The sequence below is a fragment of the Actinia tenebrosa genome, unplaced genomic scaffold (genome assembly GCF_029948245.1).
Source record: "Actinia tenebrosa isolate PJP-AT-01 unplaced genomic scaffold, QUT_ActTen_1.0 PGA_scaffold5__44_contigs__length_20552954, whole genome shotgun sequence".
Taxonomy (NCBI): Eukaryota; Metazoa; Cnidaria; class Anthozoa; order Actiniaria; family Actiniidae; genus Actinia; species Actinia tenebrosa.
In genome coordinates, this window is record NW_028292582.1 from 12817205 (window position 1) to 12835704 (window position 18500).

Below are 18500 nucleotides of genomic sequence, written 5' to 3' on the forward strand. Positions count from 1 at the left end.
CTGTGAACAAAATAAATAGTGAAAGGTGAGAAAGTTTTCAAGTAATTTAAAGTGCTTATAAGCCTTTACATAATATTTTCAGAATTGATTTTTTAAATAGTGAATAGTTGATTGTGAAAATAATTCGTCATTTGAATGTCGGGTCTTTGAGATACGAAGGTTTATATTTCCAATACGTTAATGACTATGACGTAACATAAGGGATTTGAGTTATTTTGTGGCAACTTTTAAGATCGAATGCTGGACGTTTTTCGAAAACAAATTTGTAAGAACCTTTACGTGAGCCACGAGTAAAAGGGTGATGCTTTTAAAATACTGTATTCCAGAACGAGTGCAGTGTTGTATATTAAATGATCCCTTATGTTACGTCATAGTCATTAACATATTGGGAATATAAACCTTCGTATCTCAAAGACCCGACATTCAAATGACGAAATATTTTCACAATCAACTATCCACTATCTAAAGAATCAATTCTGAAAATATTGTGCAAAGGCTTATAAGCACTTTAATCCACTAGAGTGATTCAGCTTTAGGAAGGGGGAACCAATGTTCCCTTTTAAGTAATCTATAGTCATGATGATGATGATGATGATGACGACGACAACAAAGACGACGACGACAATGATGAAGATGACGATGATAACGCAGTTGGAAAGTAGTTGATAGACGAGGGCCTAAAACAACTCCAATTCTCTAGTTTCGAATTTTCCGTTCTACATATAGTATGAAATTATTTTGGATAAATACGTGTTCCAATGAAGTTCCAAGGAATTTCAAAGTGTTTTTATTGTCGAAGTTTTGCATTCTTTACTTTACCGCTGGTATTTGTGAATACTTGTACACTGAGACGAGGCTAACCCTGTTGAGATGAGTCTGTAGGAACACAGCGGTATTTGACTAATTCGAAAAAGGTGAATTCTCACCTCAAATTTAGGCCCTAGTCTTTAATGAGATTGATTGATACCAAGCAATGGTGCCTACCCGTTCAGCCATTGGATGTGATGGTTGTAACGCCGGCTCAATCGTTACAAAAATGGTCAGTAGGGTGTCATGCTTGACTTGGACATTAGTACCAGACCCCAGAGATCGTTTCTGATGATGGTAACCGAGAAGGACTGGTGGGGTGTTTACTCGAAACGTTCCTTCAACCTTGAAATGAAAGAGAGAGAGGCTTTTTTTATGTAGTATTGTAGTGTCTAGTATCTATTGGTCTATCAGTGTCTTACCTTGCCATTGAAGTAGATAGTAGAGAATGGTATCTCTATACTTCCCAACCAGTGTCTCTCTAGACGTTGATGTACACTAGTACCACGCTGACGGTCATCCTGTGTACAGAGTAGCCAATCAAATAAACACACAATGTGGATGCAAGGGTGTGTACGTGGGGGAGGGGGACGGAGGGTATGGCCTTCCTTTGTGAATCAGAGGTCATTGCTTTAGTGTAAATAAACCAAGTCCCACTAATACCCCCAGTTTCGAATTATTTGTTGCTCAGGGTTAGGACTCCTTCTTCGGGTACCCGACACGGTTTATCATTCAACAGAAACAACGAAACAGGGGGGATGGGGGGGTGGGGTTGGGCAAAAACCCAAAATAATTTCGAGCACAACTTTAAAGTGAAAAAAAAATCGTTCAAAATAATTCCAAATTATGTCCAAAAAAACATTCCTGTACAGTCATGACTGAGGCGCGTAAAACAATTCGTGCACAAAATAAATTGCCCACCCCCCCCCCCCCTCAAAAATCTAATGGTTCGTCCCCTATACAATAAAACGAAACTGGTGGTACATGCAGAAGGACCTAGGGCTTTCTTTGTTTTTTCTTTCAGTAAATATTCTGGAATTTTGTTTAATTTTTTAATTTTTCAATTTATTTTTTTGATTTTTTGGAAAATATTCAAACTCCTAGTGTTACAAGTCTACTCAAGAGTAATTTTACCTGTAAGATATCATAGACAAGTTCATCAAACAAGTTCAGATACATGACATCATTAACCGTCTGTAGATTCTCTGGTGAGTAATCATTCTTGGGCGCCCTGAAATGATAGAACTATATGAGAACACCCTCTAAAGTATAGGCAATCGCTGTGTCGTTGTTGTTACTTGTCTATCATTTTTTCATTTTTTTTCTACCTATTTCCCGACCTTGCCAAGTACTTTTCTTTCTGAGATCAGATTTTCGTAAGGTTCGCTCCACACTTAGACTTAAATATATACACCTATTTCGAAGATCGTCGTCGCACCAAGAGCCTCAAGTAACAAGCCAAGGCTCCAGAGAACGTCGAGATTTTTAATTATAAATGATTTATTCATGGTTCATGCAAGTTGCTACAGCTTTCCACTAATTATCATCTCAAGCAGCCTTGCTTGGAGCAATTTGTGAAGTCAATAAATGAAAATGCACCATGAATAAACTAATTACAGCTAAAAGTACCGGCGTTCTCTGCGGTCTTGGCTTGTTGCTTGAGGCTTTTGGTCCGACAACGATTTCTGAAATAGGTGTATATATCTACAACCATAGCTTCCAGTGACGGGCCTCCTCATACGGTCTCACTTCATATGCTCTACTGATACCTTTACATTTCCCCATGTAAGGGAATCCGGAATCCACGAAAGTTTAGGCTTTGGAATCCGGAATCCAGCACTCTGGAATCCGGAATCCACGTCTTGGAATCCGGAATCCAGTTTATGATGAAATCCGGAATCCAGTTTATGATGAAATCTGGAATTCACCCTTTTCGAATCCAGAATCCGCACCAAAAGTTTTGGAATCCGGAATCCAGAGTCTCGGAATCCAAAATCCAGCGCTTGGAATCCTGAATCCACCATAGGTTCGGATTCCCTGCATGGGGCGATTTACAGCTTACACTTAACTCACATTAAAAATTAAAAATAAATATTGCCCAAGCGTCCCAAAAAATTGCGCAAATTCTCTGACCATGCTTTGACTCATAGCTAAACAATGACAAGTTGTAAAACACTAACCTAAAAGGAATAATAAGTTGTTCATTCCAGCTCGGGTTAGGCCCTTCCGCGACACTTGTCTTTGCAAAATTTCCTTGGAATACAGCTTCGATAAAAGGACGGACGAGAAGCTAAAAGAGATTAAACTCGACAAGTAAGAATTTGATATATGAATCATACCAACACCGTGTGGGACCGGCTCTCAAATACCATTTGCAAGACAGTGAAAAGAGAAACTCAAGGTACGGACGCGTCGTGTCGTGACCGTGTTGCGTTCAAGTATCTTGATTGGCTGGGTGATCTCGCGCGCTGTGATTGGTTTACAGGATGTCGTCAATTCCGTACCGTGATACTTTCGTATCGATTTGTAGTCATGCAAAATCTACCCTATAACATTCGTTGCCTCGTGAAGGCATAGATTTACTTTAAAATGACTTTGAGTCAGGCTTCTTCGCGCGTTTCCCAGAGTAATAGACCCTTCTCAAAATTATCTTGGATGCGAAGCCAACGTGAAAACACAAAAGAAATCAGACTTTTTTCTAGGTGGAAACGTCTCGTGGTAACCAACCATGGCCGCCAGTGAAACTGATACCAGACTACTTTTGGCAGGTTGAGAGGCGAGGAGGAAGGATGATTACCTGATCCGAGTGGTCTTGCACACGGCTTTGCCCGGACTGTCCGCCAGCTACTGGACCTCCACCGGGTTGCCGTGAGGATGTAGCTCCGAAGCGATTATCAGGAGATCTTCTAAAGAATAATAAAAAACAGCAAGTAAAGGGAAAGATTATAGTCGATAGTTCCTGCAGCTGGTAGCTGGTGTTTAAGTAACAGACTGATCATGAGCGCCCTTCACCCCCTCTCTCCATCAGTGCTTAAGAGCATTCAACCTTAAGCTACACGAATTGGTTAGATCAAGCAATCAAGGTTGGCGCAGCGGTAGTACACTCGCCTCTCACCTTTAAGGTTTCAGGTTTGATTGCTGGACTAGCATTTTATGTGAACAGAGTTTTATCCCTAGACCTGAATATATATCTGAATTTTTACAATAACTTACAATTTTCTCGCGCGCTGATTGGTTATTTTTTAACATCAATAAGAGGACAGACAGATAAAGCTGACGTCAACGAGCGCGCGCTCTTTCCGATGGTTGTTTTGATCGCTAAAGATGAGAAGTTTTTATCGTTTTTGTTATTGTAAAAAACAAATAGACGCCTCGTGGATCCACACTATTTTTACAATGTGATGATGCAATTTGTCGTCAATAAGAGGACAGACACATAAAAAACTGATGTCTATTTGTTAAATTTCTTATTCGACTTACGCTGTCCTCTGGTGTTCGTTGCGTATTGGAATATCCAGAGCACGGACCACATTGACCAGCACCTTGACGTCCGTTACTGTCAAGTTCTGTATTAAGAGACCATTTAATTAATCAAAGCGTAAGAATGATTACTGAACGAAATGATGAAAAAAGGTGATTATCAAGATGATGATACTGATACTGATAAAGATGTCAATGCGAAGATGCTTTATGATTGGTTGGATTTGATGATAATATTAATCCTACCTGAGCCCCAACGACTTTTCGTTCCTTCCTCACGGGTCTTAAAGGTCGTCTTGGAGCAAACAGCTGTCCTATTCGTATCCCTAATGTCCTGCAACCACAAACACATTCGTTTGTAAATAGCCTTATAGGAAGAAAGGGTGGTGTGTGTCGCCGCTAAGACGCCGCCTCATACCTAGGCTACCCGGGATCGGTGTCGTATGTGAGTAGAGTTGTTTGTTGGTTCTCTCCTGTGTAGTATGTGAGTAGAGTTGTTTGTTGGTTCTCTCCTGTGTTGTATGTGAGTAGAGTTGTTTGTTGGTTCTCTCCTGTGCTTCGAGGGCTTTTCTCCAGTTTCTCTGTTTTTTTCTCCCTCCTAATTCTCTAGTTTAAATACGAGGCTCTTACTTCCCGCATGTTCGAGGTAATGGATTAGGGATTACGTTTTTTATATTAGACTGCGAGCGAAGTCCCTCTATTTCCCTTGGTCACTGTCCGTCTGTCTGTCCGTGTCGATTGGTCTCTTTCGTTCCTCCCTCCCCCAGGGACTTTTGACTCGTAACCAATCTTCCTCGACCAATCGACACGGACAGACAGACGGACAGTGACCAAGGGAAATAGAGGGACTAAGCACGCAGTCTATTTTATATGAGCGACAAGAACAATGTCCAGTGGCTAACTGACCCAATATCCGGGACTTCATCTTCTATGACCATGTCTTTGAGTTCCATTTGTCGCTTAGCAACAAGAGAACGTTGAGTGACTTCCTCTCGGACCTGCGGTAAGACAGCCAATAGATCAATAGATCGATGGGTGGGTGGGTGAGTGGGTGGGCACGTGGATGGATGGAGGGATGGATGGATGGATGGATGGGTGGGTGGATGGATGGGTGGGTGGATGGATAGATGGGTGGGTGGATGGATGGGTGAGTGGGTGAGTGGGTGGATGGAGGGAGGGATGAACAAGTAAGTTCAAAGCAAGAGAGAATGATGATTGAGATACCTTATTCAAGAATTTAGTGACCGCAATCCTATGTGCGCACAGCTCCTCCTCTTTCTCTTCTTCAACCTGCTCCCCACGCAATCTCTTATTGTAACCCTAGAAGAATGAAGGAAAAAGATTATGCTGGTGTTGGAATCTTGGTTATCTTGTATCTTGAGTATCTCGTGTATCTTGGGTTTTAGAGTATTGCGGCTTTTTTTTTTTGTTGCTGTTGTTGTTTTTTTTTGTTTTTTTTTTTTTTTGTTTTGTTTTGTTTCGTTTTTGTTTTGTTTTGTTTTTTTATGTTGGACTTATTATTATATTATTATATTATTACTTTTCTACCTCAAATACAGAATCAGGAATATCTCTGTCTCTTGTGGGAACCATTTTGAAGTTTTTGAACTCGGGTACCTGAAGGAGAAAAAGTACATATTAACTGAAATGAAACGATAAAGTGGAAACATCATTATATATAATCAACAATAGAACGACAACAATAACAGCAATAGCGACAAAGACGACAAAGGTAACAGCAGCAGCAACAACAACAGCAGTAACACCAGAAGCAGCAACAACAGCAGCAGCAACAACAGCAACAACAGCAACAGCAGTAACAACACCAGCAGCTACAGCAACGCAATCAACAATATCATCAACACCAACTCGGATGGCGTACGCTGCTAATGCGCCGCCTCTCACCAATGCGCACCGAGTTCGAGTCCTGCCTGTCTTGGTGTTGTATGTGAGTAGAGTTGTTTGTTGGTTCTCTCCTGTGCTTCAAAGGTATTTCTCCGGGTTCTCCGGTTTTTCCTCCCTCCACGAAAATCAACTTCTGAATAGTAATTTGATCTATCGGCTGGGTTACAAAACCTGCTAGCCGTTACGCCGTCCACCCTGGAGCGGTAAATGCATTACAACAGCAATAACGACAATAGAAGCAATCAAAACGGGGCTATTTGTCTAACTCACCCCTTGGTCTCTCAGATGAATGAGCTGGAATCGTTTAGATCTTTCCATTTCTTCTTTAGTAACGAACTCTGACTCTGCTTCTAGCTGATTCAGACGGAAAAACCTGGGTGCCTCTGCTCCATCCATACCCATCTAGCACAGTACGTAAATAAAAGCTATTAAAGCTAGTTTTTTTTTCCACGGATATATGGTATGCACTCTACACTAATTGCACTATTAGCGATGTGAATGCCATCAGCGAAAGGTCACAACGATATGGAATAGTCCCTTTCACAGTTCCCTGCGTTATCTTATTGAATGGTAGCCGTCCCTGTGCATCGCAGCGAGACGAACGATGACCTTGCAATGATAGAGACCTTTTTTAACACCTTGGACAACTATTCACATGTCTCTATCATTGCAAGCTCGCCGTTCGTCTCAGCTTCGATGCACAGGCACGGCTACCTTTCAAGATGGCGCCGGGACCTTGGCCTACCTTGGATGCACACAGCGACAGGAACTGTGAAGGGGACTATTTTACTAAATTTTGTCTGCACGTTTTGTGGAAGAGGAAAACAATAAGCAGTACACGCCACCATTAATTATTGATAATAACGGGAGTGACAGATGGGATATTAGGTAAATCAAGGGTGGGGTAGTGATAGTTACCTTCATAATACTCATTATATCTGCATTAGCAGGATCATTAGGATCAAGATGAGACTCAGCTGTGAATATGAAAAATAACATATATGTGACATAAAACGAGATTAGATAAACAAACAGTGTGCTTCATTGCACAGTTATTCCAAAAGGGAGTGACTTTAAAAAAAGAAATGCTCTAACAACCTCATTCCCAGGGCCTTCTCTTTTCACTCTTTTTTTTTTTTTTTTTTTTTTGGAAAATGGCGGCGCTTGAAAGAAAAAGGTAGAACTCGTTCACATGGACCAAAAGGACCTATTGAATTATAAAACAATAGCACGAGGCAATAGCACGATAGATACATTCTATCGTTTGACACTCAAAGGTAGTTTTGGTCCATGTGAACAATTGCTAACTGAAAGAAAAACCTCTTCCTTTTCTAGCGCAGCCATTTTGAAAAAGCGAGAAGAGAAGGCCTTAGGAGCGAGGCTGATGCTCCAAAGTACCATACTGATGATAATGATAAATCACTTAACCAGGAAGATCTTTACTGGGGAAGGAAGGATTAATACTGAATACTAATTCTTGGTAAAAAGAGAAAATTCTTGATAGCAAATTCATAGGATCAGTAAAATATTAAATGAAAATCATTGAGTTTATCTAGCAATAAGAGGTTGGTTTTTTTTTTGTAATGTATAAAAAATAATTTTGAGAACAAGACCATAGTTTCAAATGTATATCAAATCGTTTTTGTTTGTTTGTTTTTTTTGTTTGTTTTTTTGTTGTTTGTTTTGTTTTGTTTTGTTGTTTGTTTTGTTTTGTGTTTTTTTTTGCTTTTTTTTTTTTTTTGTTTGTTTTTTTTCGTTTTTGAGATATTGATGGTTTTCAACCATTCCCAAGAGAATTAAATAACAAAAGACACGGTGGCCATGTTGGAAGGATATAACAAAAGAATTCATTGACAATTCTTTTGTTAAGTTCCTCCAACATGGCAGCCATGAAAACCATCAATACCTACCAATCCACTTAGCAAGATTCTGCATATCAACCATTCCAGCTGCACCAAGAGCTGCCATAGCATCGTATCGTCTAAGAGCACTAGATGAAAATTAGAAATTGCAGCATAAAAAAAACAAGTAAATGGTACAAGGAATATAAAACTGGAGGACAGACACACAAACAGTCAGGAAAAAGACAGAAGAACAGAGAAAACAAGCATTGAAAAGGAGGAGGAAGGAGGAGGAAAAGAAAAAGATGATGATGATGGATGATGATGATGGTGATGTTGCTGGTGTTGGTTGTGATGAAAATGATGATGATGATGATGGTGCTGCTGGTCGTGGTACTGTTGGTGATGATGGTGGTGGTGATGATAATGATGATGATGACGTATGAAGATGTAAAAAATCTGTAGTTTTGGTAAATATTTTTAGTTATTATCAATTGCCAACAATAATTTTATTAAATAGGGGGCCGCTCATTATATATCCGGGGGGGGGGGGGGGGGGGGAGAAAATGGGGGTCTCGAAATAATTGATGAGTTACATCAGAATCTGAAAAAATAGATAAAATCAATGAAATCAAAATATAATTTCTTTGCTTACCTAAGGCTCTTGTCAACGCCGGTCAAGGATAACGGAGGAGCCATGGGCCGACCATCATTATCTAGTGCCCAGGACACCCCAGTCAACAGGTAACCTGATGTGAGCAAGATTTCCTGGTCAAAGAAAGGTGGTTCACCTGTGTTGTTGGGGATACCGAGGTTGATCACATGTCCTATTCAAGGAAAAATTGGAAATTTAGAAATAAGGTTTGATAAGCTTCAATCAAACTAGGCCACGATAGACCTTGATAGAATTCTCATTACCACTGTGTTCCTTGATTATAGACTCATTTACTCAGGGTTAGACTCTTTTCAGTGTCAAAATATTCACAAAACATTCATAAATAAAGAATGCACAACTTCAACAATGCAAATATTTTAAAATTCCATGGACCTTCACTGGAACACGTAAATATTTTAAACAAAATTGAGGGTAACCCTGGGAAACAAAAAACTTGAAACTGGAACATTTTACTTTCAAATGTACGTAGACATCACTGTTGTCCCACCCCCTACAGTTCATTCCTAACATATATTTGTCTATATATATATTATATATATATATATTTGAAAAAATACCATATGTCTTTGGAGGTACTTGATACTCTAGTCTGAAGCATCAACCACTACAATACAAGGACCAACAACACTGGAAGTGCATGGCAGCAAGACAATGAAGTATAGAGCAACTATGGGGGTCCCAGGACAAGTTTTTTCCCTCAATGCACTAAACTAAATTACTTGATCCTGATTGGAGAAGAGGAGTACCATTAAAAAGGGAATGAGGCAAGATTCGCACAACTTACCACTGCCTACACCTTCATGTTTATATGCGATCATCTGATTACTACTAAACTCCAGGCTCTCCAGCTCAGCGCGGCCAGTTACTCGGCCTATTTCAGGGACTGGAATGAACAATTCCACTAGTAATTTGTTGGGTACTCCACTTTCTATGATCTGATTATTAATTAAGAAATAGAATGATGTCATTATTATGCAAGGATCACTCTAATATAGTTATTAGGACTCCCCCTTGTGTGAGGGTTCCTGATTTAATCTGCAAATAATCCGTGCCCTGACTTAGATCAGCCAAGAGGATGTTTCAGGGTTTGATTTGTGAGTTAGCCATGCCCTGACTTTCAGGATAAGCCCAGAGGTTGTTTCAGGGTTCAATGTGTGAGTTAGCCGTGCCCTGACTTAGATCAGCCCAGAGGTTGTTTCAGGGTTTGATCTGTTAGTTAGCAATGCCCTGACTTAGATCAGCCCAGAGGTTGTTTCAGGGTTTGATCTGTGAGTTAGCCATGCCCTGACTTAGATCAGCCCAGAGGTTGTTTCAGGCTTGGATCTGTGAGTTAGCCATGCCCTGACTTAGATCAGCCCAGAGGTTGTTTCAGGCTTGGATCTGTGAGTTAGCCATGCCCTGACTTAGATCAGCCCAGAGGTTGTTTCAGGCTTGGATCTGTGAGTTAGCCGTGCCATGACTTAGATCAGCCCAGAGGTTGTTTCAGGCTTGGATCTGTGAGTTAGCTGTGCCCTGACATTGATCAACCCATAAATTGTTTCAGGATTCATTCTTCAGTCTCGAACAAGATTGATACAAATGAAAAATACTCAGGCAACACGTAAATATACCTACCTGCAGTTTAATGCTCTCAGGCCATTCTACTATTTGTATGTTATGAATCTCTCCAAAATGAATGGTGAAGTCAGATGTGAGACGCCTTGAAAAATAAATAAAGTATAATGTTATCCTATATATTAGTCATTCCAAGGTGGTGGGAAAGACTGGGTCGAGCTTGCATTGCAGTGCATTGTGGGACTGTTTTAGAGGATGAAATAGACACCATCTTGGAAATACATCCCCTAAAACAGCCCATGATGCACTGCATAGCCAACTCTAGCCAGTCCCTAAACCTGTCTGTCCGTCCTATGCAACGTGCTTTTTGCCTGAAAACGCTTGAACAAGTTACTATCTTCAAAGATTTCACGTACTTTACAGATGTTTTGGAGACCTCCTTTTCATTGAATAAGACTTTGATGAATGCTGACCACCGCTGGACATCATTACGGCGAAGTACTTCAGTTCTAACAACCAAAACAATAAATCGTTTATGATTTACAGCTATTTTAAAGAAGGTTAGCAAAGGCTTTGCTGCATTCTAAATAATGTCAGCAAAGAAGAAAAAACGAGCACAGTCAGCTATGAAAAATAAAGTTAAAAACTGAAGGTGATGTTATATACGGGACGATTTTGCAAGGACAATTCTTTCTATTTGTTATACGCCGTTGCGGAAAAAGTTGATGCTGTGCCGTGCATACCACGTGCAACATGCCACGTGTAACATCCCTTGTGCAACCTACTACGTGCAACATGCCACGTGTAAAATCCCTTGTGCAACCTACTACGTGCAGAATGCCACGCGCAACATGTCATGTTCAGCATGCCACGTGCAAAATGCAACATGCCACGTGCAAAATGCAACATGCCACGTGCAACATGCCACGTGCAGCATTCAACATGCCACGTGCAACATGCAACGTGCACTGATTTTCGGCAACGTGTAATATTTCCATTATAACAACATTTGTTTTCTAAGACCTTGTCTACACGTATCCGTTTTTCCATGAAAACGCCAATTTTTTAAACCGTTTTTAAATATTTTCCCGCCCCACACACGTATCCGCAAAATAGGACTCGAGAACGCATTACCCTTCATAGAGCATGCATTCATCAGAAATATGGCGCGGTCTCAAACTGGTTCCAATACTCTGGATAGCAATTTTTTTTTTTTAAAGTTCGTTTTTTGGTGACTGTATTTGCTGGATACGTGTCGACGGAAGGCCAATCCGCCAACAAAAAGTTGCGTCGGTTTTCATGCAAAAACGAATACGTGTGGATGGGGTCTGAACTAAACATGTTTTTCTTTCTATGTCATAAAACAACTAGACCAGTTTTCTCTCAGCACCGTTTAGTAATACAGCCACAAAAAGGACCAAAGAAGTGTAAGACGGTGTTATTTTTGTTAAAGATAGTGATCCCGCAATTTTTCTCTACTGTATGTGAAGTAAATCATGACATACCTGGGGCACTGTTCTGGTGGTGTTATACTAGTGGTGTTGTGAACCTCTGGTATCAATATTGGTTCACCTAAGACAAAGAGACGAGTAGATAGATTCATGATTTATATACGGCGCCCTTATTCCATATATAAAAAAACCGATTACTCCAGTTTCGAGTTCTTTTTTGTGCAGACACATAGTGCAACATTAGACGCAACATTGCACGCAAAAAGACTGTTGTATTGTGTGTGTCTCATGGAACTTGTTGCACGCAACAAATCTGAAGTTGAATCGGGCGCTCTACTCGTGCAACATTGCGCGCAACAAATTTCATAGTGTGAACATGGATGCAACATTGCGTGCAACATTTTGAAATTTCCAGCCAATCAGCTTGCACCAAACTCATAACCGCTGACCAAATTTCATAGCATAGTAGGCTCGCACGAGAATTTGCGTGATTTTGCTGCAGTGTCACCTGATCAAATTTGATGCGCGCAGTGTTGTGTGCAATGTTGCACCGTGTGTCCGCGCCTTTAGTTTCGGTTGTGCGTTAAAATATTCAGCTATTCAAACAAAGTCCGTGGCATTTTAATCAACTCGTATTGTCCCGTAGTACTTACATTCCTTACTATACAATGGACCTTAATAATAGAAAAGAACACATTTGTACAGCATCGAGGCTAAGACTGAGCAAAGGCGAACTCGAAATGGAAGTATTGAGCCAATCGGGTATAGCGGTGGAATCAAGGGAAGGACCTAACAGACTTCTGCATGGAATCAAACCGATTTTACTACTGCCATTATTGATTCCCACAAAATTACCTGGTGTTCTACGCATTTTCCGCGCATTCTCTAGGATCTTTTGTCGCTCGGTTTCTTCGTCGAATTCTGCAGGACGAACCGGTTTGTGAGGTGCTAAAGTGGAAAGAGAATATTATTTAAAAAATACAATTCAGGTTTGAATTAGGAAACTCTATTATATAGTTAGGATAGTACGGGCACGAACGGTGAGCTTGCAATGATAGAGACATGTAAATAATTGTCCAAGGTATTAAAAAAGTTCTCTATCATTGCAAGGTCACCGTTCGCCTCGCTTCGATGCAAAGGCATGGCTGCCTCTCGAGATGGCGCCGGTAACTGTTAAAGGGACTATTGCTTCGAGTGGAGGTAGAATCATTGAGAAAACTTTCGCTTGATTTTAGCTTTTTCCATGAGCAATTGGACCCGGAAATACGTCACTCAAAACCTCTGTGGAAAGATGATGATGAGATGGACACGAAAGAAACACGTCTACGCATGCTCTAGTTGCATATGCAATTAGTCGAAACCCCTTCATGCTATTGTAAAAATATGTAAATTTGACTTTCAAACATGCCTGACAAATGGACACAAAATGCCAAAATTTAGAGTCAGTGCTTGAAACGTAAGGCAAATTTCTTCGTATTGTCTTTATTAATACATTATCTTTGTCTCACAAAAGTATACTCGCCAATTTTCTTTAAATACTCGGAGAAAACAAACAATAATTTTCTCAGTTAAACTCTTCAGAAGTGCTGAAAGGCACGCATGCGCAAACGTTTTTCTCTTGTGTCGGTGCAAACAATAACTCATAAACCTTCTCCATCCATCAGACTTGTCTGTTCACCATCTCCTTGAGACACGAGTTGTTCTTGTTTTCTTTTCTGAAAATGTTTCCAAAATTTAAACTATTTATGACTCTAATAGAGAGTATTTTCCTACCCTACCAAGTGCATTTCATATAGTGTTAAAATTAGAGTCTTCAATATTTTATTTCTGGTTTGCAAATCAGGAATTGAATGGAATGAAAGCAAGGGGATGGAAAATGGATGGATTGACCGAGAAAAGGGGAAAACAGAAGAGCACCAATAATCGATCCAGGTGATTTCGATTTGACAGCTTATCAAAAACCAGCCAATCATCGCGCAGGAAGAAATCTGATCAGGCGGTCCATCGAAAAAAAACAGTCAGTAAAAATTATTCTGAGTCTTTGTTTCCCTAGCTACGTTATAGACTAGCAATGTATCAAACATTCTACCTATTCTTATAACGAATACCTATGAGTCAAATGGTGCGTTGTGGTTTCAATTCTTTTATGAAATTATCGTGAAATGATAACTATTTGTTCGCCGATAAACAACTGAAACTAGGAACGCCTGATCAACTACAGCAATCCTTTTGCGCGCGTTCCCCGAGATCACCTGGATGGGTAAAAACAATTCTTGGGTTGTAACCATATGGTCGTCCCCATTTCCATACTGCAAAATCAGAAGTCCCTCATTAACCACAATTCGTGCGACTGTTTAGCATACGTACCCTTTTCTTCATGATTCGCTTCCATTCTCTTAGCTCAGATTCATAGGTTGCTAGCTGCTGTTGATATTCTGATTCAAATTCCTCTCTAGAAACAAGGCGATAAGGGACCAGGTCAATGTTTTAATCAAGACATTATGAGATGCCGAGGGGGCAACTATTGGAAAATGTATAGACTGCACAGCTGTCAGCTTTACTGAGGGAAAATAGACCATTTGGTTGTGAGTCCTGTCATGGCTGCCATCTCGTGATGGTGCAAAGCCTCTATATGAACAAAATTGCGCCTCTTTCAGAAGATACTTACATTCTTTCTCGTAGCTCTTCTTCCAGTTCTATTCGATATAACTCCACTTCATTTGGATCCGCCTCTTCTCTAAAAAATACCAAAGATGAACACAGTCGTAAATTGTAACAAAAAACAAAAGGGTTTTATTCCGCGCTCCGTTCAGCAACACAGCATGCAGGATGCGACGAAAGGATGCGACTAAAGAAGCTCGTGCCGTGGACAAATACTTCTCACACTTCTTGAGTGCTTTCAACGCTTCCAAAGTGTTTTTTTTATTTTTTATTCTTATTTTTTATTCTTTATTCTTTTTAATATAGGAGAACACTTCCTTGCAAAATTCGTTGCGTGCGTGGATGGTGTCAGTAAAGTGCTCCGTTCACCTAATACAGCAAAGTTCTCAACCAATCAGAGCACGCGTAATGAAATAAGATAAGAGTAAGTGGTTTGAACCCTGCTGTTGAAGTTTGTTGTGAACATAGTTAACATTAATATTAATATTATATAGTTGATCTATTAACTATGGTTGTGAAGTGTGATCATCCGGGAAAGTGTAGTCTTGAGAAAGACTGTTGTTGGTGGTGACTGACATTTCGACAACTTAGTTAGTGAAAACTTAGTGAAAACTTAGTCAAGCAAATACATTCCTACTTACTTATGTATAACTAGTTTGATAGGAGTGGTAGTGTAACCCTGGGCGTCACGTAGAGACTTGATGTCCTTCCAGCACCTAATGGAAAGAAAGATCATATTTAACAATTTTTTGCCGAAGGCGAAGTGGTTATCGGTGAATATTAACCGAGGTGCGAGGTAAATATTCACCAATATCGCTAGGTCTAAGGGGAATAATTGTTTGGTATAATTTTATTCTCAAAATATAAGGCAAAAGACAAAATTCAGGATTGACAAAAAACTTTTTAATATTTCTTCACCTCTGGCAAACTTTGGAGTTTTATTTTTATCGATCGTAGCAGCATAACAAATTTTTCTTTGAGAAACACCGAAGGCAAACTAGCTATTCCTAGGCCACGCACCAATTATCTAAAGAACAGTTTTAGCTATGATGGTGCAGTGCTATGACATCCTTCCATGTGAGTTGCGTCAAGCAAGCACTCGGAGTCAATTTCGAATAGGCTGCAGCAACTTCTTCAATTGAATTTTATACACGTAGTAAACACGGCACTCTTGGAAAGCAGGTACTCTTTTTATTATGTAATTATATTGTATTATTATTAGCCTTTAGTTAATTAACTTGTAGTTAGCTTAGTATACGTTGTAAATAGAATTAAGTTGTTTTAGTGTTATACTAATTGTAAATCTTGAAGAGTCTACCGTGTCTAAATAAAGCATCTATCTATCTATCTATCTATGAATGAATGAGGGTTTTAGATGGTTAATGATATTTAGTACACTTACTGCAACATGCTCTTTATCAGTGTTCTATCACTATAATCTTCTGTGTCTCTTAGTCTGCGAACGTCCCTGAAACATAATAAAACTATCGGTCATTGTGTTCGTAACAGAATTCAGGCTCGCTAAACAAACAAGAACAGAATAGAAATCATCTCTTGATGTGCGGGGGACTAAAGAAAGTGTTTGTAATATGGCAGTTTCAGTAACATAGGTGTCCGTATTATATAGGACTGTTGTTATGTGAATAGGTCTACTGTTCGTAATGGCACAGTGTACGTATGAAAGAGGTCTGTTCGTAATGACAGTGTCGGTATTATAGAGAGTTTAAAGATGCGGACACACGGTGCAACATTTCACGCAACATTGCACGCAACAAATTTGAACCGGGGTGACACACGTTGCAACAAAATCACGCAACATCGCTTGTGTCAGCGCGCTATGCTAAGAAAATTGGTCAGCGGTTATACATTTCTTGCAAGCTGATTGGTTCGAAATTTCAAAATGTTGCACGCAATGTTGCAGCCCTGTTCACACGATGAAATTCGTTGCGCGCAATGTTGCAAGAGTAGAAATCGATTCAACTTTAGATTTGTTCCATGCAGTGTAGCGTGCAACAAGTTCAGGGGTAGACACACGTTGCAATAGTCCTGTTGTGTGCAATGTTGCGTGCAATGTTGCACCGTGTGTCTTAAGCTTAAGAGAACTCAGTGAAGAATAAAGTTTTCGTCTGAAGCGGTTTCCTTGTTACAGATGTACGTGTACCAGTTGAACTGTTTTTGACACGAATCATGCATGATATATCGAGTGTTAGTGTGATGTGCACTCACTTGATTTGCTGGAGATAGTCTCGTGCTCGCTTCTCTCTGTCAGTAGCTTCTTTATTCTTATTACTTCTTCTCTGTTAGATAAAAAGAAATGTTTGATATGAATATATGTGTATCACATTGTTCATATGAAACTAAACCACGTGATTTCGCTTATTTATCTCAGCCCGAATGAATTAGCCAATCAGCGAATATTTTTTTCTCATTTTCGTAGCTCACTATTTCCTAGTTCTCCATGATTTCGGCTCGATAAACAATAGCTTTTACCTCAAAATAATAGCAAAAATAAATCTTTTCCCGTGGAAAGATTCACATAATATCTTTATCCGCAAACCCCCTACCCCCTTCACGAAATCGAAATAATCTTTTTGAAGCTCTATTGCAATATAGTGTGACGTCACTTGTAAGGGAAAACGACTTCCGGGTCCAAAACGAAAAGCATTTCTAATGTTCTTCTTAATTTTTACTTCATAGAGGATCTGTTTGTCCAAAGTTTCTGGTAAAAGTTAAATTACTGACAACATTTCCTCCTCTATTTTAGCGGTTTTTGTAAGTAGTTGGACCCGGAAATACGTCACAGCTTAACAGCTCAATACAGGTGTCATATACTATGTATACTTACTGCTTCCATCTCTCCCTCTTGGATTTGTCTTCGAGCAATCTTTAAAGCTGTGAGCTGCAAGACAAGGCAAAAATATTACAACTTATTACCAATGTCTTCAAAAACAACACAAAAGACTCGTCAAAGTAAGGATATTTACTTTAGAACAAAAATTATCACATTTTTAGCATAAAATACATTTTTTTCTTTAAACAAAAAGACTACCAGAGCTGCAATCGAAATGTCATGTTTCATAAACTATTTAAACGCGTGAAAACCGTAAAGCCTCTTTTTAAGGCCCCGTCCACACGTGTCCGGAAATTTTTGTATCCGTATCCGGAAATTGTCGAAAACGGTCTCCAGAGTGGACATTTTCGAATACGCTCCGAATACGGATACGTGTGGACGGTCGTATCCGCAAATTTTCGAATACGATGACGTAAACACGATTTTGCGCATGCTCAATAAGAAAAACTATCCGTCAAAGGGACTAGGCACTAGCGTGCATCAGGGCGGATCATGATATTTCCGGATACGTGTGGACAGCGAAAACGATTCGAATACGCTGCGTGTGGACGCGAATATTTTCGTATCCGCAAAAAAAAATTTCCGGATACGTGTGGACGGGGCCTAACTCTATTGTTAACGTCTCTTTTTCATTATGAAAACGAACAAACCGTAACGACGGAACAAATAATCTAATGAGCCCTATAAAGTCTCAGTTCCTCACCTTGTCTGTAAGGTGCGCAGACAAGGCCTTCTTGCGTCGTTGACAGTACTGTTTGTACAGCTGTTGAAGGCGCGATGCCAGTACGTGTTCCTTACTGAATAAAGGATGATGGGTGAAGGTGATGGTAGAACTATCTACATCCAGCTGGTACTGACCCTCTGGGATCCCTGACACAATACATATCGGTAAAGAACGGTTAAATAGATCCTTCTCCTTCTCCCTCTCCTACTCCTCCTCCTCCTCCTCCTCCTCCTCCTCCTCCTCCTCCTCCTCCTCCTCCTCCTCCTTCTCCTCCTCCCCCTCCTCCTCCTCCTCCTCCTCCTCCTCCTCCTCCTCCCTCCTCCTCCTCCTCCTTCTCCTCCTCCCCTCCTCCTCCTCTTCCTTCTCCTCCTCCTCTTCCTTCTCCTCCTCCCCCTCCTCCTCCTCCTCCTCCCCCCTCCTCCTTCTTCTTCTCCTCCTCCTCCTCCTTGCCTTTTCCCCCTTACTACTCTTCCTACTCTTGTCTTCTATCCTGCTTATTCTCCTTCGCTCCTGTCCTCTTCCGCATTTTAATTAAATTACTCATTCAAAT

General features: G+C 40.2%; 1 protein-coding gene across 1 annotated transcript in view; it reads right to left on the reverse strand.

Moving 5' to 3' along the window:
* LOC116302210 (coiled-coil and C2 domain-containing protein 2A) overlaps window positions 1-18500 on the reverse strand; it is a 34865-nt gene that overhangs the window by 7128 nt on the left and 9237 nt on the right. The window contains exons 16-42 of the mRNA XM_089038175.1: window positions 17930-18096; window positions 17221-17274; window positions 16602-16672; window positions 15778-15843; window positions 15017-15091; window positions 14383-14451; window positions 14082-14166; window positions 13363-13429; window positions 12570-12662; window positions 11769-11835; window positions 10680-10772; window positions 10324-10408; window positions 9494-9644; window positions 8689-8860; window positions 8103-8182; window positions 7111-7169; window positions 6463-6594; window positions 5836-5904; window positions 5512-5607; window positions 5194-5285; window positions 4534-4621; window positions 4288-4373; window positions 3605-3713; window positions 2988-3097; window positions 1942-2038; window positions 1230-1328; window positions 985-1152 (exon numbers count right to left, since the gene is read on the reverse strand). Of these exons, the coding sequence (XP_088894301.1) occupies window positions 985-1152; window positions 1230-1328; window positions 1942-2038; window positions 2988-3097; window positions 3605-3713; window positions 4288-4373; window positions 4534-4621; window positions 5194-5285; window positions 5512-5607; window positions 5836-5904; window positions 6463-6594; window positions 7111-7169; window positions 8103-8182; window positions 8689-8860; window positions 9494-9644; window positions 10324-10408; window positions 10680-10772; window positions 11769-11835; window positions 12570-12662; window positions 13363-13429; window positions 14082-14166; window positions 14383-14451; window positions 15017-15091; window positions 15778-15843; window positions 16602-16672; window positions 17221-17274; window positions 17930-18096 (2600 nt within the window). The remainder of the gene's footprint in view (window positions 1-984; window positions 1153-1229; window positions 1329-1941; window positions 2039-2987; window positions 3098-3604; window positions 3714-4287; window positions 4374-4533; window positions 4622-5193; window positions 5286-5511; window positions 5608-5835; window positions 5905-6462; window positions 6595-7110; window positions 7170-8102; window positions 8183-8688; window positions 8861-9493; window positions 9645-10323; window positions 10409-10679; window positions 10773-11768; window positions 11836-12569; window positions 12663-13362; window positions 13430-14081; window positions 14167-14382; window positions 14452-15016; window positions 15092-15777; window positions 15844-16601; window positions 16673-17220; window positions 17275-17929; window positions 18097-18500) is intronic.